This window comes from Falco rusticolus, chromosome 4 (genome assembly GCF_015220075.1).
Source record: "Falco rusticolus isolate bFalRus1 chromosome 4, bFalRus1.pri, whole genome shotgun sequence".
Classification (NCBI taxonomy): Eukaryota; Metazoa; Chordata; class Aves; order Falconiformes; family Falconidae; genus Falco; species Falco rusticolus.
The window spans coordinates 63,557,643-63,581,377 of record NC_051190.1 but is presented as its reverse complement, the minus strand read 5'-3'; the positions used below and the strand labels follow the sequence as shown (position 1 = coordinate 63,581,377).

At 40.7% G+C, this 23,735-nt stretch overlaps 1 protein-coding gene and 1 long non-coding RNA gene across 4 annotated transcripts in view; one reads left to right on the top strand and one right to left on the bottom strand.

Annotated features, from left to right (window-relative positions):
* Positions 1–5,914: 5,914 nt before the first annotated feature.
* On the bottom strand, positions 5,915–22,438 carry LOC119147607. The gene is made up of 3 exons (XR_005104090.1): positions 21,744–22,438; positions 7,375–7,379; positions 5,915–5,926 (listed from the first exon to the last, which is right to left on the bottom strand). It is a non-coding gene; the product is annotated as an uncharacterized LOC119147607 (long non-coding RNA).
* The window catches only part of PITRM1 (pitrilysin metallopeptidase 1), a 28,680-nt gene continuing 15,534 nt past the window's right edge, over positions 10,590–23,735 (top strand). For 2 of the 3 annotated variants that reach the window (XM_037386841.1, XM_037386840.1), the window contains exons 1-12: positions 10,590–10,712; positions 11,091–11,193; positions 11,992–12,098; positions 13,068–13,219; positions 13,652–13,766; positions 13,919–14,015; positions 14,400–14,560; positions 15,815–15,941; positions 16,272–16,360; positions 16,911–17,039; positions 18,766–18,879; positions 19,314–19,410. In XM_037386841.1, the coding sequence (XP_037242738.1) occupies positions 10,666–10,712; positions 11,091–11,193; positions 11,992–12,098; positions 13,068–13,219; positions 13,652–13,766; positions 13,919–14,015; positions 14,400–14,560; positions 15,815–15,941; positions 16,272–16,360; positions 16,911–17,039; positions 18,766–18,879; positions 19,314–19,410 (1,338 nt within the window). In that variant the 5' untranslated portion in view covers positions 10,590–10,665. Of the gene's footprint in view, positions 10,730–11,090; positions 11,194–11,991; positions 12,099–13,067; positions 13,220–13,651; positions 13,767–13,918; positions 14,016–14,399; positions 14,561–15,814; positions 15,942–16,271; positions 16,361–16,910; positions 17,040–18,765; positions 18,880–19,313; positions 19,411–23,735 lie in introns of all 3 variants that reach the window. The other variant, XM_037386843.1, reaches the window with a different exon arrangement.

Here is a 23,735-nt window from a genome sequence, read left to right as displayed (position 1 = left end):
TATCATGTTCGCTTTTATGCTCAGCTGTTGCTCTAGGGATACAGTCTTCTGTCACTTACATGTTGCTTGGCCTTAATTTTTTTATTAGGTATTCATTTTATAGGGCAAATTGGAAAATGGCATTTAATGCTCCAGAAAATCAGTGCTTCTTTCAGATTTCCTACGTACAGAAATGTGAAGCATATGGTATAGGTAAAATGAAAAATATTGTACATATTTTATCGATGGTAAGTGTTGGAGGCTTCAAAGATTCCATATTCATAGCTACACATCTTTAATTAGTGTTATGATTTCTTTTAAATTCCTTTTTGTCATAGCCTCACAACTACATGCTGGATTTTTTCTGTTTGTGACTACGTTCCTCATAGTCATAGTGCAGCCTAGTCCTGGGTATCGTCTCCCCTGACAAAATGAAGGGACAAGCCTGCATACAAAACCTTGCTGTGCTGATCCTAATGTCGAGGGGCCCTTGATTTGATCAGCAATTTTCACATCCTCTTTATTCTCCGTTTGTGTGTGAAAGACATGTGAAATGACCTTCCAAACAAATAAAAACCTGAGTGAAATATAGATTCCACATTAGTATGGATACAAGCCATACTGAAATAATGGTTGTTTGTTTGTTTGTTTGTTTTAACAATGCAGATGACTGATGGTACAATGCAGCTAATTTCGTGAGTTCTTTGTATGCTGGTTTTGCTATGATCATGGTCAAAATGAGCAAAAGCAAGCTTTAGAGAATTTCCTGGTCTTGTGAAAGATTCACCCCTGAATTAGCTTCCATGCTGCCAAGAAAGCTAACTTAAAAAAAAAAAAAATTGTCAAAATGTATAAAACCACCACAGAGGTGACTGAGAAGTCTTTGTTCAAACTAGATCCATTTGTTCAGAAAATCTGTCTATGCAAAATAAATATATCTGAAAATTACCTTGTTCCGAAATTCATAATGAAGGATTAAGATAAACACATATTTGCATTTCAAATATATATATAAATAAATTTGCATATATGTAAAAAGTGTGACAATTTTACAGGAACTTCAGAAGTTGTTTCAGCCGTATATGTCAACACATAGGTGCTATGTGATTCTGACAAAGAAATTAATATTGTACCTGAGTCGTGTTGATTAATCAATGTAATTCTATTAACTTATCTGTAAAATAGATAATAATAGCAATCTTAACTCATGATTTCTTTGAGAAACTGTGAAAGTGAAAGACTTGATGACTGAAGCAGAGGTTACAGTGATGCAGAAGTCACCATTCACCTTAGCAAGGCCAGGGTTTCTTTTGTAAGTCAGTGGCAGAGTTAAAAGATTCCTGGAGTCATGACATACAGTCTTCAGTTTTAATAACTACTAAAGCCATCAAAAATAATAACTTGATTCTTTTTCATATTATTAGTGCAGGCAGCCATCCAACACTAAGCTTCTGTAGTAGGTTGCCTTCAATTATTAAGCAGTAAAAGGTGGCAAGACTTTAACGGGAACAGAGATGAAAGAGAATACTTTGCTTTAATACAAGAAGGGAGAGACATGTTGCTGAACATAATGAACTGTATACTATGTGGAGTACATCATAATGGGCTCTTTATTTGGGTTACATGTGGAAGATGAAACAAATATGTTCATACATTCCAGAGACATCTTTTCAAAACTTCAAACCATCTCATTTCATTCACTTTGGATAATATTTTACATCTGACAAAGCATGAGATCATTCAGCAGACTAGGTCACGTTGCCTACTTGAAGACTTTATGGATTATTCAAAGGAGAGAGACATACATGTCCTGAAAACTGTAAGTAAAAGTAAAATGTGCATGATAAACCCTGGCTCCGTTCTGCAATCTTATTTAGGTAAATCTCCCAGTGATACATAGCAGTAAGCCACTGCTGCCAGAATGAGAGCTGCATGTACCCTGCCCGAAATGCAAGGATTACACAGGCTGCAGCTGTCTGTCAGCAGGCATGCTTTTCTGCCCTTCTGTGAGCACAGAGCGGTGGTAACGGTACGTGTGCACCTCCTTTCCCAGGCGGCTGTCATTATAGCTACAGGTAAGTATAAAGCACCATAAAGAACAAAAGCCATGGGGCAATACTTCACTGGTGTTCACTTCCTGAAATGCTCTTTACTGCAGTGTGACTGACTACACCATATGTAAGCTAGCAGAAATTGTTTGACCCATGAGATTTAAAGATTAACTGAAAACAACAAGGTTGTTGAGCAAATTAAAAAATTATGCAGTCTTCAACATTTCTGAAGTGTTTTGACTCTGAATCTTCAGAACAACGACCTGCATTTTAAAGTTTAACTTCAATGGTACAAAATGATGGCATGGAATACAGACATTTAACAAGACTTACAATTGTGTCTCATGTCTAGAATGTGATTATAAGAGTTGGCCAACTGCAGCACCATATAGACATTAACAGTGGAAGATACAGATGGTTTCTGCTTAGCGTTTGTTTGTAATAATAAAGTGTATGTCAAGTTGCATTTTGTGCTGCATTTTAAACAGCTGTGTAAGAGCCAGTACAAAATCTAAAACCAAGTACATCTTAAAATATAACACTGCTTTCCTTTTCTCAGAAACAGTCAGTGAACTGGAGAATGTTTTGATTACTTTAGCTTGATATCATTTGTACATCTTGCTTAGCTAAGAAAATTAGACTTGTAGCTCATGCTTTTCCTGTCTATCATTGAGTTCCCCTCTCCTCTACCAACTGACTTAACTGCAATGGAACCTGAAGAGAGCAGAAGTCCCAGGGATATTAAATTCCCTGTTTTGTTAAAAGAGACAGATGAGCAGCAGAAAAACTTAAGTGCCTAGATGAGGGAAAAGCGGGAAAAGCCCATCCATTCTATGTTCATTTTGCTGAGCAATCTGTCCATGCATCACCCCAAATCAGCTATAGCATATGATTGCCCAGGTGGCCCATATCGTGCCCAGGTGGCCAAGGCAGCCGATAGCATCCTGGCTTGTATCTGAAACAGTGTGGCCAGCAGGACAAGGGCAGTGATCGTCCCCCTGCACTCAGCACTGGTGAGGCCGCACCTTGAACCCTGTGTTCAGTTCTGTGCCCCTCACTGCAGGAGGGACGCAAAGGGGCTGGAGCGTGTCCAGAGACAGGCAATGGAGCTGGTGAAGGGTTTAGAAAACAAGTTTTATGAGGAGCCGCTGAGGGAGCTGGGGTTGTTTAGCCTGGAGAAAAGGAGGCTGAGGGGGGACCTTATTGCTCCCTACAGCCACGTGAAAGGAGGCTGTAGTGAGGTGGGGATCTGTCTCTTCTCCCAAGTAACAGATGATAGGACAAGAAGAAACGGTCTCAAGTTGCACCAGGGGAGGTTTAGATTGGATATTAGGAAAAAAAATCTTCACCAAAAGTGTTGTCAAATGATGGAACAGGCTTCCCAGGAAAGTGGTTGAGTCGTCGTCCCTGGAGGTGATGAAAAGACATGTAGATGCAGTGCTTAGGGACATGGTTTAGTGCTGGACTTGGCAGTGCTAGGGTAATGGTTGGACTTGATTATCTAAAAGTCTTTTCTAACCTAAACAATTCTATGATTCTATTCTGTTAGTCTATGATTTTACACTGCTAGCCCAGGCAACATAAAATCATAGTAGGGATGAGAGGCTCCTGAGGGCATTGCAGTATGGGGACAGATAGCGCAGAGTTGCTTTACTTCAATGTAATGGATGTAGCCAACAAGAAACAATATTTGGTTATACCTGCTGGTCATGGGACAACTTGTGTAAACACCTGCCTCTTTACATAGCAAACTTCCAATACCTAAAGTGGTCACAGATACAAATATGGCATTTTTAACTGTCATTGCTACTTTAGCATGTCAGAATACATCCAGCTGAGTACACTAAATGTGCAAACAAGCATTCATATAAGTTGAAGATTAGTAAAGAATTGCTCCTCTGGCTATCGGAGTACAGACCAGTACAGACTTGGCTACACCATCCCCTGATGGTTCAGCTCTCATAAACATTAATTCACTCTCAAGCTCTCTTTGGAAAGAATAACCTAGACCTGAAACAAAATCTGATGAGATTATGGAGATAGTTTGCTCAGAGATCTCTTTTAAAAGGCAACTGCAACAAGACTTTACTGGGCTAGGCTGCTATCCCCTAACACAACCCTTGGACCTAATCCTGGGGCTTTACACCTCAGATTTCAAGGCCCTTTTCCCACACATGGAGGGATGCTGCACAGTTTTGTTTTATAAAATCATTGCTCCAGTAAGATGCATTACAGCTTTCTCACTACTTTAGGTAATTTAAACTGAAATTCGCCTCCCTTCAGCTATGTCTTAGGGCCACATAGGGACCAGAGAAGACCAAGAGCCAAGTCTGGATCTTAGTTTTTGTGTGTCTTCTCCGGCTTTGCAGTTAGAAGATGCTTTTTATCATGGAGGCCCACCGCTACCCTGACACTTAAGTATGTAAAAAAATGCAAGAAACCTGATGCTTAAATATTTTTTCTCTCCCTTCCCCTCTCCCCCCAAAATGAAAGGTAAGAGATAACAAGAAAGAATTCTTTCCAACATGTGGCAGCTGAAACTTAAACAGATGCAGAGTGATTCTCCAACTACTCCAGACAGCATCAGACATGGACTAGATCCCACCTCTTCTCAAAATATGTTTCACTTGTACTAAACCAAAGCATACATTTCACGTTTTTTCCATTACTGCAGCTCCACAGGCTCTAGCATGTGGTTTTGCAGATATGGGTAGTGAGCTCAGTTAAATGAAATCTTTAACTCTACATAAACTCCACAACTCCTTTACACAGATGCTGTTCTTCCCTCACACAAAGAGTACACTTTGGCCTATGCCTGTGCTATGCATGTATCTGCACTGTTAAGGACTTAATATAAGGCTCTCTGTCAACGGGGTGACAAGAGCAAGACTGAGCTACCTTGTTAGAGCTATGTGAGAGACCACATCTGCACAGCATTAATGTCTAGTCTAGCTTGTCTCACTCTGGTGCAACAAAGAAGTTAAGAAATGAAATATAACCCAACTAAGGCTAAAAGAAAATTCATAAAATGTGGATCACTGCAGTATCAAGAACTTGTTTATCCTCTTCTTGGTGTGGTAGATTATAGCTTATGAATGGGTATGAGACAACAACAGTGGAATTTCTCAGCAGCGAGGCTTTTGTTTTTCTTCTGTTGGAAAAAAATGGACTCTGATGTTAACTGATGATCACGTATGTTACAGCTATCTGCCTACAGCAAGTAACATTATTAATGCTTAGAGTGAAGGCATTCCCAAAGTGTTTGTAAAAGGATGAATGAAAAGATTGATAAGACTATGTAAGCCACACAGCTGAATATTTCTGGGTATTATAAGCAACCAGCAAATGCCAAATAGGATCACCTTAGAATACAAGTAAGTTATAAATGGTTAAGCCATTTGATGGAATAAAATGCTGCCAGTGTTCTAACAGTTGTTAATTCACTGTTTTTGTCATCCCTAAAATTCATACCCCTCCAGTGTTAACAAGTGACTCGCACAGGTTTGAATATAGCATTAAATTGCAATTTGGAGGCAGTGTAGAGCAAGTTGTGCATGAAATTCTGCTTAACCTCTGAGAAACTGTGGTGTCGAGCAACTTTCTACTCCTGCATTTGTGATATTCTATAGCAATGCTTTTCAGTTAGTGCTAATTCTTTGTCACATCCTGTTTCATAATAATAATATTGATGCGACTTCAGCTTTCCTCACTTATATGCATCATAGAATCATAGAAACATAGAATGGTTCGGGGTGGAAGGGACCTTAAAGATCACCTAGTTCCAACCCCCCTGCCATGGGCAGGGACACCTGCCACTAGACCAGGTTGCCCCAAGCTCCATCCAGCCTGGCCTTGGGCGCTGCCAGGGATGGGGCACCCACAGTTGCTCTGGGCAACTTGTGCTAGTGCCTCACCATCCTCACAGTGAAGAATTTCTTCTTAATCTAAATCTTCTGACCTACATCTACCCTCTTTCAATTTAAAATCATTACTCCTTGACCTATCGCAGCAGGCCTGGCCCCACTTTTCTTGTAAGCCCCCTTTAAGTATTGAAAGGTCTCTCCCATTTACCATGCTCTCTCCTTCCTGTCCCTGAATTCCTCACTGTCACACTATTTGTTAGCAGGAGAAGCTAAATATTTACATCTTTTAATAAAGATGCAGGAAAAGATGTGAAGGAGGGTAGTAAAATTATTTGAAATTTGAAGTATTAAGCAAGGTTTTTATCTTGACTGTAACCATGTTTTCTGGTCTGCTTAAAATAATCCTGAGACACAGAAGCACTTTAGATACACTACATCACGCAAGGCTTTTAGCAAGACACATAATTTTCTTTTTATTTTTCTCTCAAGTCATTGGTTGGGAACAAGCCCACTGCCAGCACTGCAGCAATGGGAGGTGTCCTGTTCTTGGGCAGTACAATGCAAAGCAGAGTTGGCACATGCTAGCCTCAGTCTTGGATAGGGTCACATAGCCTGGTGGAGAGCTTAGTCTCACCTTGTGGGATCTCTTTGAGATAAATTGTCCCAAAATCATGACACTGACCACTGTGCTCAGTTTTCATACAGTTTTTGTGGGGAACATTTCCCTCCCTTTTACACTACCATGTACTGATTTAATAACCTTCCAGCTGCCACAGACAGGAGTCCTGATAACGAGCAGACCGTCTCTGGGATACCCTCAAGTCCTAAGTTTCAGGCTAAACAGACACTTGTGAAGGTAGGAAGGAAGGAGAAGTACTACCATCAGCTTCTGGCTCTGCCTCTTACTTGCAATCTTGTCTAGAAGAAAACATGGACAGAGTCAATTATGAGGTATACTGAGGCCTGGGAAACTTTTCTTTGAATGTGGCTTTGTAAAATACCAATTTCAGTGCCCACTGAATGCTGGCTGACACCCGTGGTGCAAAACTCTTGGCTTGCTAATGTTTTGTTATTGAAGACAATACACTTAAAAATAGGAGTGCGCATAAATAGTTTTGGAAGCAAAATTGATACACAAGCAAAGGCTACTAGTAGGGCTCTGTGACATTCAGATACAGCTGAAGTCGAGGTTGTGGTCTCTTCCTCTCAAAGACCTATTCTTACCAGAATAGGTAAGATGATGGGTGGTGATCACAGGGAACCCAGGAAGAGAAGAGCTGGCATCTGGGATGTGAAAGTTTAGTCTTCTCAACCCATCGGCTGCCACACTGTTGCCATGATCTCACTTCACAGAGCTTTTACTCACAGCCTTCAGAAAAGGGTTGACAGGCAGATAGTTTCCTCATTATTTTGTCCACTGACAGAGCAAAATTTCTGACACACCAACTGTATACCCTTTAAATTTCTATCTTTCAGTAGACCTTGACTATAGCCTTTTTTTCCTTTAAATTCTGCTGACTGCTGCATAAGGAGATTTTTGTTGCTTCTGCCAACATGTAGTACAGGGCTGTGCAGAAAATCACCGGTCTCTCCCCTGGGAAGGTGAAGCAGTCACAGAGGAAATAATTTTTGTTAACTTTAGCCCTGAAAAAAACCTAGAAGAAAGGTACAGGCACAGTCTATGCTCTGCACACGGAGAAATGTTGAGATCTAAGTATGCTTAGTAAAGGACATCATAGAAAATAGTTTTCCAGCTGTAACAAGCATCTATTAAGTATTTTTCAGAGATTTTACCTTGGCAAATTTTGGGCCTTATTGTCCATGAAGACAAGAAAAGACACACTGGGAGGGACCAAACTCTGCTGCAGAGGGTAAAGAATGAAACTCCTTAATTAACCATGAAATATCATTTTCATTCCTGAACAGTTTTAGTTGACTTTTTTTAAAGAAACAGCTTGTGCAGGCATGGAACTCTTTAGCCCAAATATTTAATGTAGATAAATTTTTAAGTGATTGAAAAACAAACCTTTTGAAGGAAAATAACACTAAGTAAAGGTATATCTCTAGTCAACACTGAGGATTAAATGTAATTTCGTTTCCACCAGTGCAAAAGTTCTTTGAAGTAATTGCAGTTACATAGAATTTGTCACTAAATAACTGAAAGCAAAATCTGGACATGGTAATCCAAATGGTTTTATGTGATTTATCAAAACAAGTACACGAAGATAATTTTATACCTGTTATGCTTTTACATGGCAATGAGGTTTTTCTGAATTACCTTCTTGAAATACAAAAGTCATGTTTACAAAATACACACCCCCCCCCACATACACACGTGTGTGTGCCTGCACATTCTCAAAGAATATAACGTACTACTCTGACATTACCAGTGCAGCAGTAATCTTACACAGGAAGAAAAAATAGTGTAACACATCAGTTTCTGTTCTGTTTTCCAGAAGAAAAGCTCTGATGTACAAAATACATCAAAGACAATAGCAGGAGAAAGAAAAAATATTTTTAAGTTATCTAAAGGGTAGTATAAAAGATTTCTATTTTGTGATTGAATTTAAGTTTAGGAATAATGTTTGATGTATTTTGAAACTCAGCCTGCTCAGATTGGTTAAATTTGTGAAAGGTTGCCTGTCAAACGCTATGTCAGTGATATGAAAACAGACAGCCAGTAAATCATCCTTCCAATATAAACGTCAACTAAAAATAAATAGATGTCTGCAGCAGAATGCCAGCCTGATATTCCATTAAGATCAATGTTCTAAACCATAAAGCAAACTAAATATTGATGACAAGAAATCTGTGAAAAGAAACAGTAGCTTACGGTCAAAGTAGGAAACTGTTAGTAAAACTAAGGAACTGAAAAATTAACAGAAAAAAATAGTATAGTCTTTTAAAATAAAAATTTCTGCAAGCTAACCTTCTTGTGACTAATAATAAACTATAAGTATACAAAAATATTTAGAAATATTTGAAAACTGAACCATGCAGTGTAAGTTCAGCGTTCTATGTGAGTTTCAGAAGTACTTCTTTTCATGTGTTTATTATTTTGAGAACATCGTTCATTAGATGTTTGTTATTCTTTGGTTTTAGCTTGAAACAATGTAGAAGTTTCCATCAGGACTGGTTCTTCCTGGTGTTAGAAACACGGTTTCTGGAATCATACACTGAAAAGAAACATGTACTAGAAGCAGCTCCTATCAAAGTGTTGTGACTTGAATTTAATCTGAAACAAATACAGAAAAAAAAGGACAAAAACCACAGGAGGTGAAATGGTAGAAGGTAGGGAGGAAATCAGGTATAATGAACATAGGGAGTAAACAAATTGCATTCCCTAGTACACAGCATCTAAGCTTTACAGGAAAGTTACTGGATCTTTTCACTAGCCTTAAAAAAGGATGAGAATGATATGTAATTAAGATAGATGACAGGTTATACAGGTTAATGCACAACATCCAGACTTTAACTACAGCAAGTTATTGGCTTGTTGATTTAATTTAAAAATTAACAAAATGGGAAAATTGCATGGCAAACACAAATGAGAAAACCAGAGGAAATGAGCAGCTCTGGAGTGATCAGGAGCCATGCAGGTAGTGGGAGGAGGTGTAGGATGTGCCTCGGGGCTGCTTGCCGGCAGCAGGGGCGGGCAGGGCAGGAGGGCAGCCAGAGGGCCCAGTCACTCAGGGGTGATAAATCCCTTACGTGACTGATCACAGCAGCAGCAGGAGGTAAACTGCATGCCAGACAGCCAGGAGGAAGAAGATGTAAGAGATGGTAGATACAAACATTCCCAGGATACTTCAAATTCCATTTTTTTCAGTTAACACCATAGCCAAAGAACTAAAGACAAGCGGTACAGGACTTGCCAAGCACCTGTTGTTCACTAGTTTTGTCTAAAATCCCATGTAGTCTCCTCTTTTGGCACCAGGCCTCATGTCTGAACAGATAACTGGGCTCTCATGTTCAGGATCGGTACTTCACTGATACCGGCCTTCTGGGAAACCTCACCAATGCATGATGTAAAATCAATCATCAAGTTACTACCTAAAAGTTGTATTAGTTTGCAAAATAGAAGGAATAAAAGCCTAGGCACATATCAGCGCTTTCCCGGTGGGTACAACAACATCCCGTGAACCGTCACAGAGGTCCTTGTTACAACACCGACCCGAGGAAGCGCAGCACATGGAAGCCGCCCGTCCCTGCGCCAGGCCCTGGGCAGCCCGGGGGCTCCGCTCGCAGGGCAGGCCCGCAGCACTGCAGCCTGGCCGTTTCCCTCTTAGGTCTATTTACTTTGCCCATTTTCCTCACAGAATCCTTGTAGAAAAATATTAAGATGCATTGGCAAGATGTGGGCAAGGAGAGTTGAAACATTTATGTCTGGTGTTGAGGTGCTGGGTTTTTTTACTTTGGGAAAGCAAACCATAGGCTCTACTCCTTTTACAACCAACGCGGCTTTTGATTCTCCTGAGAACTTCCTCTGGAGGCAAACGCCTTTCCAAGCGCCCCCCCGAAGGGCGATCCTCCCCAGAAAGGCCGATGTTTTGGGGTTGCACACCCACCGGCCCCACGACCTCTCCCTGCCGAGAGCCGAACCCGCGCAGGCGGCTCCCGGCGTAACCCCGCTCCCCAGCGCGGCCGCCGCAGCGCGGGGCGGGCCGCGGGCGGGGCGGGCGGAGCCTCCCGCCGCCGCCAATGCGGGCGGGGGCCGCGGCGCCTGCGCCGCTCCCGCTGTGCGGCCCGTCCCGTGGCAGAGGCGCTGAGCCATGTGGAGCCGCTACCGGGCGGCGGGCGGGCTGCTGGGCCGCGGCCGGTGAGGACCGGGTGGGGGTGAGCTTCGCGGAACGGGCTGGGGGGCCCCGCCAGGTCTCCCTTCCCTGCCCCGCCCGGCCCCTCTGCTGGCGCTCCGCGGGGGGGAAGGCCGGCCTGCCGCGGCCCCGGTCCCCGCCGCGGGCCTGGGCGGGCTCCGCGCTGCAGCTGGCCCCTTGGCGCTCTGCCGAAGGCCGGGGACCGGCGTGCCGTGCCCCCGGCGGCGCTGGGGGCCCGCTCCCGGGGGCAGCTTCGCGCAGGGGCCGGCGGTTGCGTGCCCCCCGGCCGCCTCCCGCCTCCCTCCCTCCGCGGCGGGGTGAGGGACGCGGTTGCGGCGCGGCGGGTGCGAGCGCGTTGGTGCTGAAGCGCCGTGTTCTCTCAGGTCTCTGAATCAGAAGTTGCGGAGGTGGAAGAGCGTTCCCGCTAACGAACGGGCCCTGCAGTACCGGGCAGGCGAGCACATCCACGGGTTCACTGTAAAGCAGGTAAGCGGCGCCCTTCGCCTGCGTTTCGCCTGTGTCCGTACCGAGAAATTGTCCCAGGAGTCCGCACACCACGTACTTGCAAAGGCGCTTTGGGTGGCCAGTTAAAAATTGATGCAGTAGGTGCTTGCGGTTATCTCTGCAACCAGAATCCTTTAGGTAACGTTAACGCATGTTCCTGTAGGGAGCTCAGCCTCCTAGAACAGATCACACTCCCCCGGCGTCTCTGTGTCTCTGCAGATGCTGAATATTTGGTTTGGTCTTCTAAAAGTCCTGGCAGACAACTGAACTTCACTCTGTGCTGTTTCATGAAATACATTCAAGTAATATTTAATCTCCTAAGCTGCTTTTAATGCCTTTGTTAAGAGCTTACGTTTCTTTTCACTTTTTTAAAGAAAAAAGCAGAAGCAGAGAGTAAAGGTAACTTGCAAAAAGTGATTGCTAGTGAAAGAGAGTGGCGAAAGTGGGTTTCTTGATTATTATTTTTTTCTGTCTGCCCTAAACATTGCCATTTGAATATATACCTTTTCTTTGTATTTCTAATCAAATTGTTTGGGTTTTAATATCTGTACCAGAAGAATATAGTTGTATTCTTGCATTGTAGTGTATTGGTTATTTTCCATTTGCATACATTTTTTTTGATTTTTTTCACCCCACAAATCATAGGAACAAAGAATTAATTTAATACTATTGATGCATATTATATACAGGATCAACAAACTGATCATTGCAATACCATCCATGATTTTAGTTGACTTAGTTGCAGTAACTCTGTAATACAACTGTTTTATTCCAATGCAGGTGACAGCTGTTCCTGAGCTGTTCCTGACTGCGGTGAAGCTTAGTCATGACGGTACAGGAGCCAGGTATTTACATGTGGCTCGGGAGGACTCCAATAATCTATTCAGGTAAAACATTAATGTATGTATAGCACGTTCCATCTCAGCATCATATTGTGGTTTCTAAACTGTAATCCAGCTTCATAACTGCATTTTTTTCTGTGATAACAAAGAGGACAGTACTTGGTTTGTGGGACTGCCTCAGAGATTTTCAGGTTGGAACAGATGTGATGAGGTCTGTTGTTCTGTCTGGTGCTCCAGACAGGGTCAGCACTTAATGCAGGTGGAGTTCCTTAGACATTTATCCAGGTGGGCCTTGAAAACTTCCAAAGACAGAGATTATGCAACCTTCTGGGCAGCTTGTTCCTAGTGTCCATTTGGTGGGATGTCTTTTTCTTTAATATCCAGTTGAACCCCTCCTTGCTTCAGTTTATGAACAGTGCCTCTTGTCCTTCCATCATGCATATCTATGCAAAGAATCTGCCTTCATCATAACCTCCTTGTAGGTATTAGAAGGCACCTATTGAGTCCCCTCATGCCTTTCCTTCTCCAGGCAAAATTAACCCATTTTCCTCAGCCTCTTTTTGTGGAGCATGGCTCCAGCCATCTTTATGTCTCTCCATTAAACTGTTCCAAATTTATTATCTTCTCTTCTGTATTGGTGAGCTGAAAAGTGCACTTCCTGATAAACTGCCTTATAGTTGCAAGATGTAAACCAGTTTTTTTCTGTAACCTTCCATGAACTTGGTGGGGTTTATTGACATTTTTAACCTTATAGATAACTAAACACATTATTTTTTTTTTATGTGCTGAAAGCTTCTGTACCATCTCCAGAATTACAAGTGCAGAGGTTGTACACCCTCTGAAAGGGGTGGCTGAGCACTCAGGCGTTTTAAGAACTCAGTAACTCTGCATTGTGCTGTTTGTCCTGTTGGTTACTAGACAGTGATAATGTTCTCATGAATCGCAGCTGCAGATAGGAGGTGGGTGGACTTATCACAAACAACTGTGTTCCTGTCTGTGCTCTCTGTCTTCCAGTATACAATTCCGAACCACTCCAATGGACAGCACTGGGGTCCCACATATTCTCGAGCACACTGCGTTATGTGGTTCTCAAAAGTACCCTTGCAGAGATCCATTCTTTAAAATGTTAAACAGGTCGCTGTCCACCTTTATGAATGCATTCACAGGTGAGCCCAAAGTACATAATACTGCTTAAAATGCATGAGGTTTTACTGCAGTAGAGCTGTTTGTCAGCCCTCCTTAATTTCCCTTTAGAGAGCCATTGTTATTAAGTGTGAATAATGTGAGATATTAAAAAAACTAACAAGGCAACAAAATAAATCCTGTTTATTTGGCAGTTACAAAGTCCCAGTAGAGTTGGATCTTTGTAGTATACAATACATTTAATTATTTGTATATATACATGGCAAAAGCAAAGTTTTCATGGTAAAATAATTTCAGTGTTAAACTTCTGTGTATTTCTCAGCAGAAATATATTTCATTTAGTAAGTTTCTTCTTTTCCAGTTATTTATATGGATGAGAAATTAAAAATGAATGAAGGCAAATTGCATCTTAGAGTTTCTGAAATTATAGTCTTTTTATGTTTATTTATATGCAGCTAGTGATTACACACTCTATCCATTTTCAACACAAAATTCCAAGGATTTTCAGAATCTCCTGTCAGTGTACTTGGATGCTGCTTTCTTTCCATGTTTGCGGCAACTAGATTTCTGGTAAGATGTGGACAGCTTGAAATGTGCGCAAACCTTAAGTGAAATAAAAATACCCCCCCCCCCCCCCCCCCAAAAAAAAAACCAAAAACCAAAACCCAAAACAAACCCAAACCCTTCACATTCCCAACACTTCCTGTTATTAATTTTTTCAGGCAAGAAGGTTGGAGGTTAGAACACGAGAACCCAGCTGATCCTCAGACACCTCTAGTCTTCAAAGGAATTGTGTTTAATGAAATGAAAGGGGCATTTGTAAGTTTTGTGAATGTTTGGTTTAAGATCTTATACATGGGGAAGTGGCTTAAGTTTCAGATTATCAATGGCACCAGAGTTTTCCATTCCTCTGTTGTGGAATTTAAGCCCTCGATAAGGCAGCAATCTGTTACATGGTTAGTCTTAAAGTTAGCCCTTCAAAAAAGTTTGTTACATAGAAGAAAGCACCTTGTTAATGGATTTTATTGTAGAATTTTCTTTTAAATTGACATAACATAGTTTTATTATAGTATGTGGGATGTGTACAGTATGTGACAAAAGCTTATGTGAGGAGGAGTGAGCTCTGAGGTCTTATTATTGAACACTTTTTATTTTTAAACTGTTTTGATGACTTTTACTGAAATGTGGTGTTTTCCTCTTAAGACAGATAATGAGAGGGTATATGCACAGCACCTACAGAATAAAATCCTTCCTGATCACACTTACGGTGTAGTATCTGGTGGAGATCCATTATGTATTCCTGATCTTACATGGGAGCAGCTTAAACAGTTCCATGCCACACATTATCATCCAAGCAATTCCAGGTATCTGAAATTGATGACTAACTTTCTAGGTTAAATAGTGTATTAGCACCCTTTTTATATTTTTTGAGGGGAAAACCAGCAGTACAGTGTTGCCATTCACAAGGCCAGCAACTTAGATAACCTCTGCCCTGCAGCAGCTAGGACATCGTTGAAGCAAGGAATTTGCTCTAGGAAGGGTAATGAAAGGCGAATTGGAGGCAGGAAAGAGAAGTGGCTGATTTTTCTAGAGTGCATCTGCCTGCTTGATTATGAGGCTTTGTTTTGGGGATTTTATGTTTACAGATATTTTACCTTGAACTCATGTTCAATTTCCCCCAAACCACATACTAATAACTATTTGGCAATAACGTTAGGGAGTTATGATACGAGTAGCATAGATGAGTCTAGGGGTTCCTATCCTCCTTGAAGTCAACAGATTAGCAATTAATTTGTGACTTTTTTTTAACTTATTCATCTGCTCCTGAATCACACATTGCTGTATCAAGTTCTAAATAATGGATACTCATTTAGGTCAGATACTAATTCTGTTGGTACTAATAAGGTATTTAAGCTAAAAGTCAATTTGAAGGTGGTATGGAGGGAAATCCATAGTATCATTGTTTCTTTTGTACCAGTTTTATGGTTCATCTGATTAATTCACTTAGGGAACATCAGTTTGCGTCATGATAGTGAATTTACCATCCGTTGTTTTTCCAGTCATCCCAAGTATTCTTCTGCACCTGTGTTTAGATTTTAATTGGGAAATACGATTTACCGGAGACATACCCTATGCTCATATTTAATCCAGCGGAAGTCAGCAGCGTTTCTTGTATATACAGGAATGTACTTGGTAGACCGACCCACAGAACCCAGCCATGTTTTACAGATCAGTTAAGACAAATGGATCATCATATTTTATACATTATCTGTGACGAGTGTAAGAATTTTGCCTTCTGAAACTTTAGAGCACTGGGATTCTGGCTTCAATTACTAATATTTTTTTCTTGGAACATTGTATGTTACTGCAACTAAACAAATTCTAGCTTTTTGTGACCTCTGAAGCATAAAACAGAAGCTGTAAAATTCCACATTTTTCCAGAGTTCTTTGTATATGGCAAACTGGTGGGTCTTTAACCTAGGGGCCTTACAAAGCACATTCTATTCTAGATATAACTGAATTACTGGAAACACATGAAATTCAGAATATAATAAAAGCTGTTACTGTAAATTTCTGACAATCTGATGCTTAATCCCAATCTTTCATTTGAAATACAGATTTTTCACTTACGGTAATTTTCCACTGGAGCAACATTTGAAGCAAATACATGAGGAAGCATTGATAAAATTTGAAAGAATTGAACCAAATACTGACATCCCGAAACAGAAACTCTGGGAAAAGCCTGTAAGTTAAAAAAACCCAGAACACACACACACACCACCCCCCCAAAAAAAATACTTAAAATGAAACAAACAGAAAGAAACAGTGCACATCCAGTCTTGGAATTGCAAAAACTGAATGACTGGGTAATATTTTAGCCTAGCTTGCTGGAGTTCCTTTTTTTTATTTAGAAGTGTGTTTGTGCGTTTACTCATGAATATTGAACTTACTCATGAGTATCTGTAAAATCACTTGAAATCTTTGAAAGGAAGATACTATGAAGATGCAGGAGTCATTTTTTAGTTGTGACTTTTGCTCAAGTTCAGTCTGTATCAAATCTGTTATACTTTACAGAGAGAACACAGTGTAACATGTGGCTTAGACTCATTTGCTGCCGATCCTTCCAAACAGACGACTGTCAGTGTCAGCTACTTGTTGACAGAGTAAGTATATCAAAATTAAATTCTGAATTAAAGGCTTATTTTAGAACTTTAAGCAAGATGCAGGCATATTGCGTGTCCACCAGTCCCTCTTTATAAATGTCATCTTTAAGGCGATTAATACCATGGGAAAGCTAGACAAACCCTGCTTTAGTAAAGGAAAGTTTAATTACTAAGCAGAATTTTTGCTGTCTTTTTCTGTAGCAGCTAGATGTAAGAAAAACCAGCTATTATCTTACAGAACTGTTCAGTGGGTTAGACTTCTGGGAACACTGGCTTCCTGTGTTTCAATTCCCTGCCATGTGCAAGCTTTTCCTGTGTCCTACTCCTAATTTTGTCAACCCTTGCAGCTCAATTTAACTTGCTTTACTGCTAGTTATAACAAGTGAAAGATGCAGAACTCTCCTAGTTCACTGTTTGGTGCAGTGTTCCTAACTGACAGTCCTTTCACCTTTGCTCCTTCTACAGTGTTTTGTAGAAGTAATTCTCAGCGATGCTGGGTGTCACATATTTCTGGCTTGATGGTTTTTAAGAACTATTAATTTTTGTTCAGTATTACAGATACTTTTGAAACCTTCACACTAAGCCTGTTGTCTTCACTGTTGGTTGATGGGCCGAATTCTCCTTTTTACAAGGCTTTAATTGAGTCTGGTGTTGGTACAGATTTTTCTCCTGATGTTGGGTAAGTGTTGCAGTTTACATTTCATCAATGTAAGCAATATTAAAAAAGTTACAAATTACTATTAAGATGGGTGAAGTCATCTCTCATACAGGCAACTTATGCCAGAATAATCTTACTTTAATCTTAAAACATTTTTAAAGAGTTTCTACTGATGAACTGTAAAGCATTCTTCAGTGTAATTTTTGGCTTGTCAAAATAATCTGTCAGAAGCTATGTTAGTTCAAACAAAGTTGTACTGTTTAAAGCTTATGAACAAGAAAAATGGGTAGATAAAAACATGGTATGGCATCAGTGTCCTAATTTACTTGAGGTTTTCGTCTTGGCCGTTTAGTATTACTCAGGAGAGTTTGCTAGCCCTTCTCTGTACTCTATCTTTGCTTTTTTCCGTCAATTCTGTGATTTAGTAGTAGGTGGCTTTGGCACAAATGTACTTTTGCACAGTTAGGTGCCATTAATTTGCCATCATCTTGGTACAAAAGGGTATTTCTGCCAACACCTACTTTTTCAAGCTGTAGCTCTTGCAGCCAGTCTTCTGAGCTCATTTTGCACTGCAGACTAAGGGTGGGTGGATTGTCTTCACCTAAGTGCAGGCTCAGCTGCTCATCATAGTTTGCCTTTCTTGTCAGCAGAAAGAAAAAATGCTTTCAGGGCATGATTCATCTGACTGATTTTTAGACTTGAGGATGACAAAAATCATGCTGTTGTCTGCACTGACTGTGTCAGATGTTTGAGTGGGAAACCTTAATACACTCAACTATGGCTTTAATGTCTTTATCTGCCTAGCTTGAACTGTTTCTAGGTGAAGTCATGGGCTTCCTGCAAATCCTGTGTCATGTAGACAACTTAATATTACAGAGCACGGCAGTAGAAACCTGTCTTTAGACACTGAAGTGGTGATTCAATTTGGTAATTGAACCAAATTTACCTTAGTGACTCTGCTGATGAATTGATTTAGAAAAAGAGGTTTGAATCCAGAGATCAGTATTCCAGAATTCAACACTTGAGTCTGCTATTTAATTCCTTCTATGATTTTTAGTATGAAATAATGGATGTTTAGAGTTGATGAGCACCAGTTGTTTTTTGTTTGTTGGCTTTGTTTTGAACTGCTAAGTGTTCCGTATTTCTGCACGTGTCAATTTGTCTCTCTAAAGATGAGTTCTTGTGATTAACTCTGCCTGATCACATGGACAACATTACCTTTAAGTACCATTGAAACTAATTGCAACAAACATAGAACGTTTCACCTTCACCACTTACTTTACAAATACTGCTTTAAAAGTGCAAACTTAAAAGTACCATTCCACTCACCTGCTTAAGTAGAATGTATGCGTTTGGCATTACAGGTGGCTAAAATGTTCACCTTAAAAAAAAAAAAAAAAAAAAAAAAAAAGAGAGAGAGAGAGAATTCTTTACCTGAAAGTACTTACAGGTGAATGAGAAGATGAATAGAAGAGACTAGCTTTTCTTCTCTAACTGTTGTTCTTTCTCTAATATTATATGCCATATGTTTTCTTAACAGTGGCTACTAATACTGAAAGTGAACAAAAAAATGCTTTTAAGTTCCATTTCTTGCCTCTTTGGTAATTATTTTTTTCTGTCTAGCTTTTAAAATCCCGTGTGTGTGTGTGGAAGTGACAGGTGTTTTTTCCCCTTCTTCTGCCTTTCCTGGCAGTTTTGATGCTGAAATTCTGGTACTTGTCACTGAGTTGACTATGTTTTATTCTAGGTTTAATGGCTCAACAAGAGAAGCTTATTTCAGTGTGGGTCTGCAGGGTATTGCTGAAGGAGATATTGATACTGTGAAACAGATAATTGCTAGAACAATTGATGAAGTTATTGAGTGAGTAATACTAAATTTTTGAGAATACTGTTAGTTCTTTCATACAGTCTTCTACAATTAGATATTAGTAATATAATAATATATAGGCATATAATAATACAAGCATATATAATAACATGCCCTAAAAATTTAGTTTTATAAAAATAAATGCGCTAAAGAAGTAGTAATATTGTTCAGTACTCTTAAAACTTGTCTGCTGCTTCCTTTATTGTAGTTTATTCATCAGTGTAACCTTCAGGAGTTTAATGCTATTAGTAGAGTTTCACTAAATGACACAGCATGGTAAGATTATTTCATCTCAGTTTTAATTCAGTGTGGAAGACATTGTGTTTTAATGCTTCCTTTATAAATGTTTTAATTCATTTTCATAACTTCACTTAAATTGATTAGTGTTAATAGATATGATTTCCTTCTCTCATCACCCCTTCCCAAAGGAAAGGATTTGAGGAAGATAGGATTGAAGCTCTACTTCACAAAATTGAAATCCAGCTGAAGCATCAGTCTACGAGTTTTGGACTTGCCCTGACATCTGTAAGTCTGTATGTGTGCCCATGTGTGGTGTTTTTTTAGGAATGGATAAGAAAGCCATGTCTGCGTCTTTACGAAACATGGGGTCATTTTGTAGGCATTTGATATTTCATGTACATCTTTCTTCCTTCTTTTTGGTAGCCTTCAAACTGTTGCTGAGCTCCACACTGTATGACTTAATTAGGCAGTAAGCCTGTTGTCTTTGACTGAATGGTAGCTTTGATTGCAGTAGCACTGATTACTTCTGCAAGAGACATGCCATGCTGGCTCTTGGGACTGTATATTTTGGCTAGATGCCTATGTATTTTTAAAAGGACTATATTTTTCTATGGAATTTACTACTGGTGGTACTGCTGTAATTTAATTTCAAGATCTGTAAGTGAAGATTGTGCATAATTAAATTCTTGGCCTCAAATTTTGATACAAAAGCTGTATCGAAATTTTGATACGGAACTATTACAGAAAATGCATTCCACAGCAGAATGTAGTGTCTTTGAGAAATTGGCCAGTCACCATAAATTCAGGAACAAGTTAGCTGCAGTATTTACAATCAGTTTGGAAACTGGGGCCTCCTGCTGCCACTGATTCTCTGGTGTCCTCTGTGGTTTTTTCTTCTTTGCGGTTGATCAGCAGCTCTTGTGCTTTCTTCTCTCAAGTGTCGTATCTTCTTCAGCATGGACAAGAGTTAAATCCTTTGGCATGCAAGGTTAGGTAAAGAAGCAGGGTCCTGGCTTAACATGAGACTTGTAAATGGGAGAGCACAACCAAGAGCTGTTTCAAATCGAATTGCCATACAGTGAAACAGACAAATTGTGGAAATTTAATTGCCTGTCATGTTTCATAGTAGGATCTGACAAAACAGGACTGACTTTGATAGCCAAAACTTTCTAGCATGTCTTCAGATTGTGTGAGTAACTCTGTGATGAAACAGTTGTGCATATACTTTATCTTTCAACATTTTTTAAGTCTTGAGGTTGATTCAGCTGTTAGGACTTAATTCTAGAACAGAAAACTCTTAAACAATTCTTGCTTTTAAAGACAAGTCCTGCAGCATTTGCTGTTAATGCTCCCATAGAGAAGGGTTATATTTCAGTTCATTTCCCTGAGTTCATGTTTTAGAAGTTGACCTTGAAAAGGGCCTGAAAGGGGCCTAGTTATAATTAAAGTAACTGTAGAACCATAGAATGGTTTGGATTGGAAGGGACCTTTAAAGATCATCCAGTTCCAACCCTTCGTCACCCAGCTTGTGCTGATTACTGGTGATTGCCCCAGGCCGGGTGCAGGACTTCACACTTGGCCTTGTTGAACTTCATGAGGTTCATGTGGGTTTATTCCTCAAGCCTGTCAGGGTCCCTCTGAATGCCATCCCTTCCCTCAGGTGTATCTACTGCATTGCTCAGCTTGTTGTCAACTGCAAACTTGCCAAGCATGGACTCAATTCCACAGTTTATGTCATTAATAAACATACGGAACAGTATTGTTCCTAATAGAGACACCTGAGGGACAGACACCACTTATTACAGATGACCATTTGGATGTTCAGCCACTGAACTTAACTGTTTGCATGTGGCCATCCAGCCAGTTGCTTATCCATCAAACAGTCCATCCGTCAATCCCATATCTGTCCAATTTAGGATGTTGTGTGGGACTCTGTCAAAGGTCTTACAGGAGTCAAGATAGATGACATCAGTTTCTCTTCCTTTACTCAACAATGCAGTCAGTCCATTGTGGAATGCTACCAGAATAGTGAGGTACAATTTGCCTTTTGTGAAGCCTTGTTGGTTCTCGCAGATGACAACCTGTGGAACTTTAGATGTCATGTGGTAAGGATTCTCTAACTTCCATGCTGTGTTCCAGTGCTGTGCTAGCTTTACAATTAGAAGGACTTTCCTGTGTGATGCATTTATTTAAAACACAGTACAATAGGTGAACCATTGACTGCAGAGTGGAGCTTAAAGAGTTTTACTAAATGGGGTAACATCTAGCTGGTGGCCAGTCACAAGTGGTGTTCCCCAGGGCTCAAATTTTGGGCCAGTTCTCTTCAATGTTTTTGTCGACGACCTGGATACAGGAGTTGAGTGCACACTTAAGTATATTTCCTGATGATACTAAATTAGGAGGAGCTGTCGATTCCCTTGAAGTAAAGAGAGATCTTGATTGACTGGAGTGCTGGGCAATCACAAACTGTATGAAATTCAGTAAGGACAAATGTGGATATACCAGGGATGGTATAATCCTGGATGTACATATAGACTGGAGGATGAGGCTGGAGTGCAGCCCTGCAGGAAGGGCCTGGAAACATTCAGGGTCAGGTTGGATGGGGCTCTGACTTTAACTCTAGTTAAAGTTGACCCTGCTCTTTGCAGGGACGTTGGACTAGGTGACCTTTTAAAGGTCCCTTCCAACCCATACTACTCTATGATTCTACGATTAGAGGGATCTGGGGGTTTTCATTGGTGGTAAGTTCTGTATGAGTCACATAAAGCTAAAAAAGGCCAACCGTGCCCTGGGGTGCATCAAGGACAGTATAGCTAACTGGTCAAAAGCAATGACTGTCCCACTGTGCTCAGCATAGGTGCAGCCTCACCTTGAGTACTGTGTGCAGTTTTAGGCTCCATAATATAAGGACATGAAAATATTAGAACATGTCCAAAGGAGGACAGCAAAGATGCTGAAAGGACTGGAGGGCTTGTCTTGTGAGGAGCTGCTGAGGATACTAGGTTTGTTCAGTTTAGAAGAGAGGAGATGGAGGAGTGACCTCACTGCTGTCTACAACTCCCTCATGATGGAGAGCAGAGCAGGAGGTACTGGTCTCTTCTGTCTGGTGTCCAGTAATAAGACATGAGGAAATGGCTTCAAGCCGCATCAGGGAAGTACAGATACGATATTAGGAAAAAGTTCTTAATGGAGGCGGTGGTCAAGCGCTGGAACAAGCTCCCCAAATGTACTGGTTTTGGATGGGATAGGGTTAAATCTTTTCACAGTAGCTAGTATGGGGCTGTGTTTTGTATTTGTGGTGAAAACAGTGCTGATAACACAGGGACGTTTTAGTTTCTGCTGAGCAGGGCTTACATGGCATCATGGCCTTTTTTGCCTGTTACCCCTCCCTACCAGTGAGGAGGCTGGGGGTGGTGGTACAAGGAGTTGCGGGGGTACACAGCCAGGACAGCTGACCCCACCTGACCAAAGGGGTGTTCCATACCATATGGCATCATGCTCACCGTATAAAGTTGGGGAAGAAGAAGGAGGGGCGGGGGATGTTTGGGGTGATGGCATTTGTCTTCCCAAGTCACCGTTACGCATGAAGGAGCCCGGCTGTCCTGGGGATGGCTGAGCACCTGCCTGCCCATGGGAAGCGGTGAATGAATTCCTTGTTTTGCTTTTCTTGTGCACAGCTTTTTTTCTTACCTATTAAACTGTCTTTTATCTCAGCCCATGAGTGTTCTCACTTTTGCCAGTTCTCCCTCCCATCCTGCTGTGAGGGGAGCGAGCAAGTGGCTGTGGGGGGTGAGCTGCTGGCTGGGGTTAAACCATGACACCAAGGGGAAGTGGTCATGGCCCCAAGCCTGTTAGTGTTCAAGAAGCATTTGGATGACACTCACAGACAGTTAAACTTCTAGGTTGCTTACTGAGAACCAGCACTGAGTTGTTGTAATGACCCCACAGAAGCCTCAAATAAGGAGTGACTACTTTTAATTCAAGAGAATTAATGCGAGCAGGTTTTGAAACAGTATTATTCTTTAAAACACATTAGTGAATTTCCACAGAATAGATAATAATCGATACTACTGAAAAAGTCTGGAAGTCTTGTGATACCTGCTTGTAATTAAAGAGGTAAGAAAAAGGAAGGTGGTTTTGACAGTTCCAATGCATTTGTTTTCTCTATGCTTTTAAAAGCCTTTTCTTTTCTAGTTCTTGGGATTTTTATTTTGCTTTGCTTTGTTTTTTCCCCGTTCACACAGAGTAGAAATGGAGAAGGTTTTGATATCTTGCCCTGTGGTGTATTTGAAGAACTTCCAATAGCAACTTGACCAAACAATAGTCTCAAAGTAGAGAATAAAACTACAATACATATCCTTCTAAAAGAAATATCCTGAGGATATTTCTCGTTATTTAGTATCTTCTTTCTCTGAAGTCCCTTCTGTGTTACTTCTTTATAAATCATTTCATCTGACCGATAAAATAAACTGGTGGACTGTAATATTTATTTTGAGACTACTTTGCCTCTGCTGTCTGTTTCCTTTTTCCTTCTTTCTTGGGCTGAAAAATTAATTTATTTTAAATGGGAGGGAAGAAAGAATATTACAGGATTTCCAGACTACAGATAC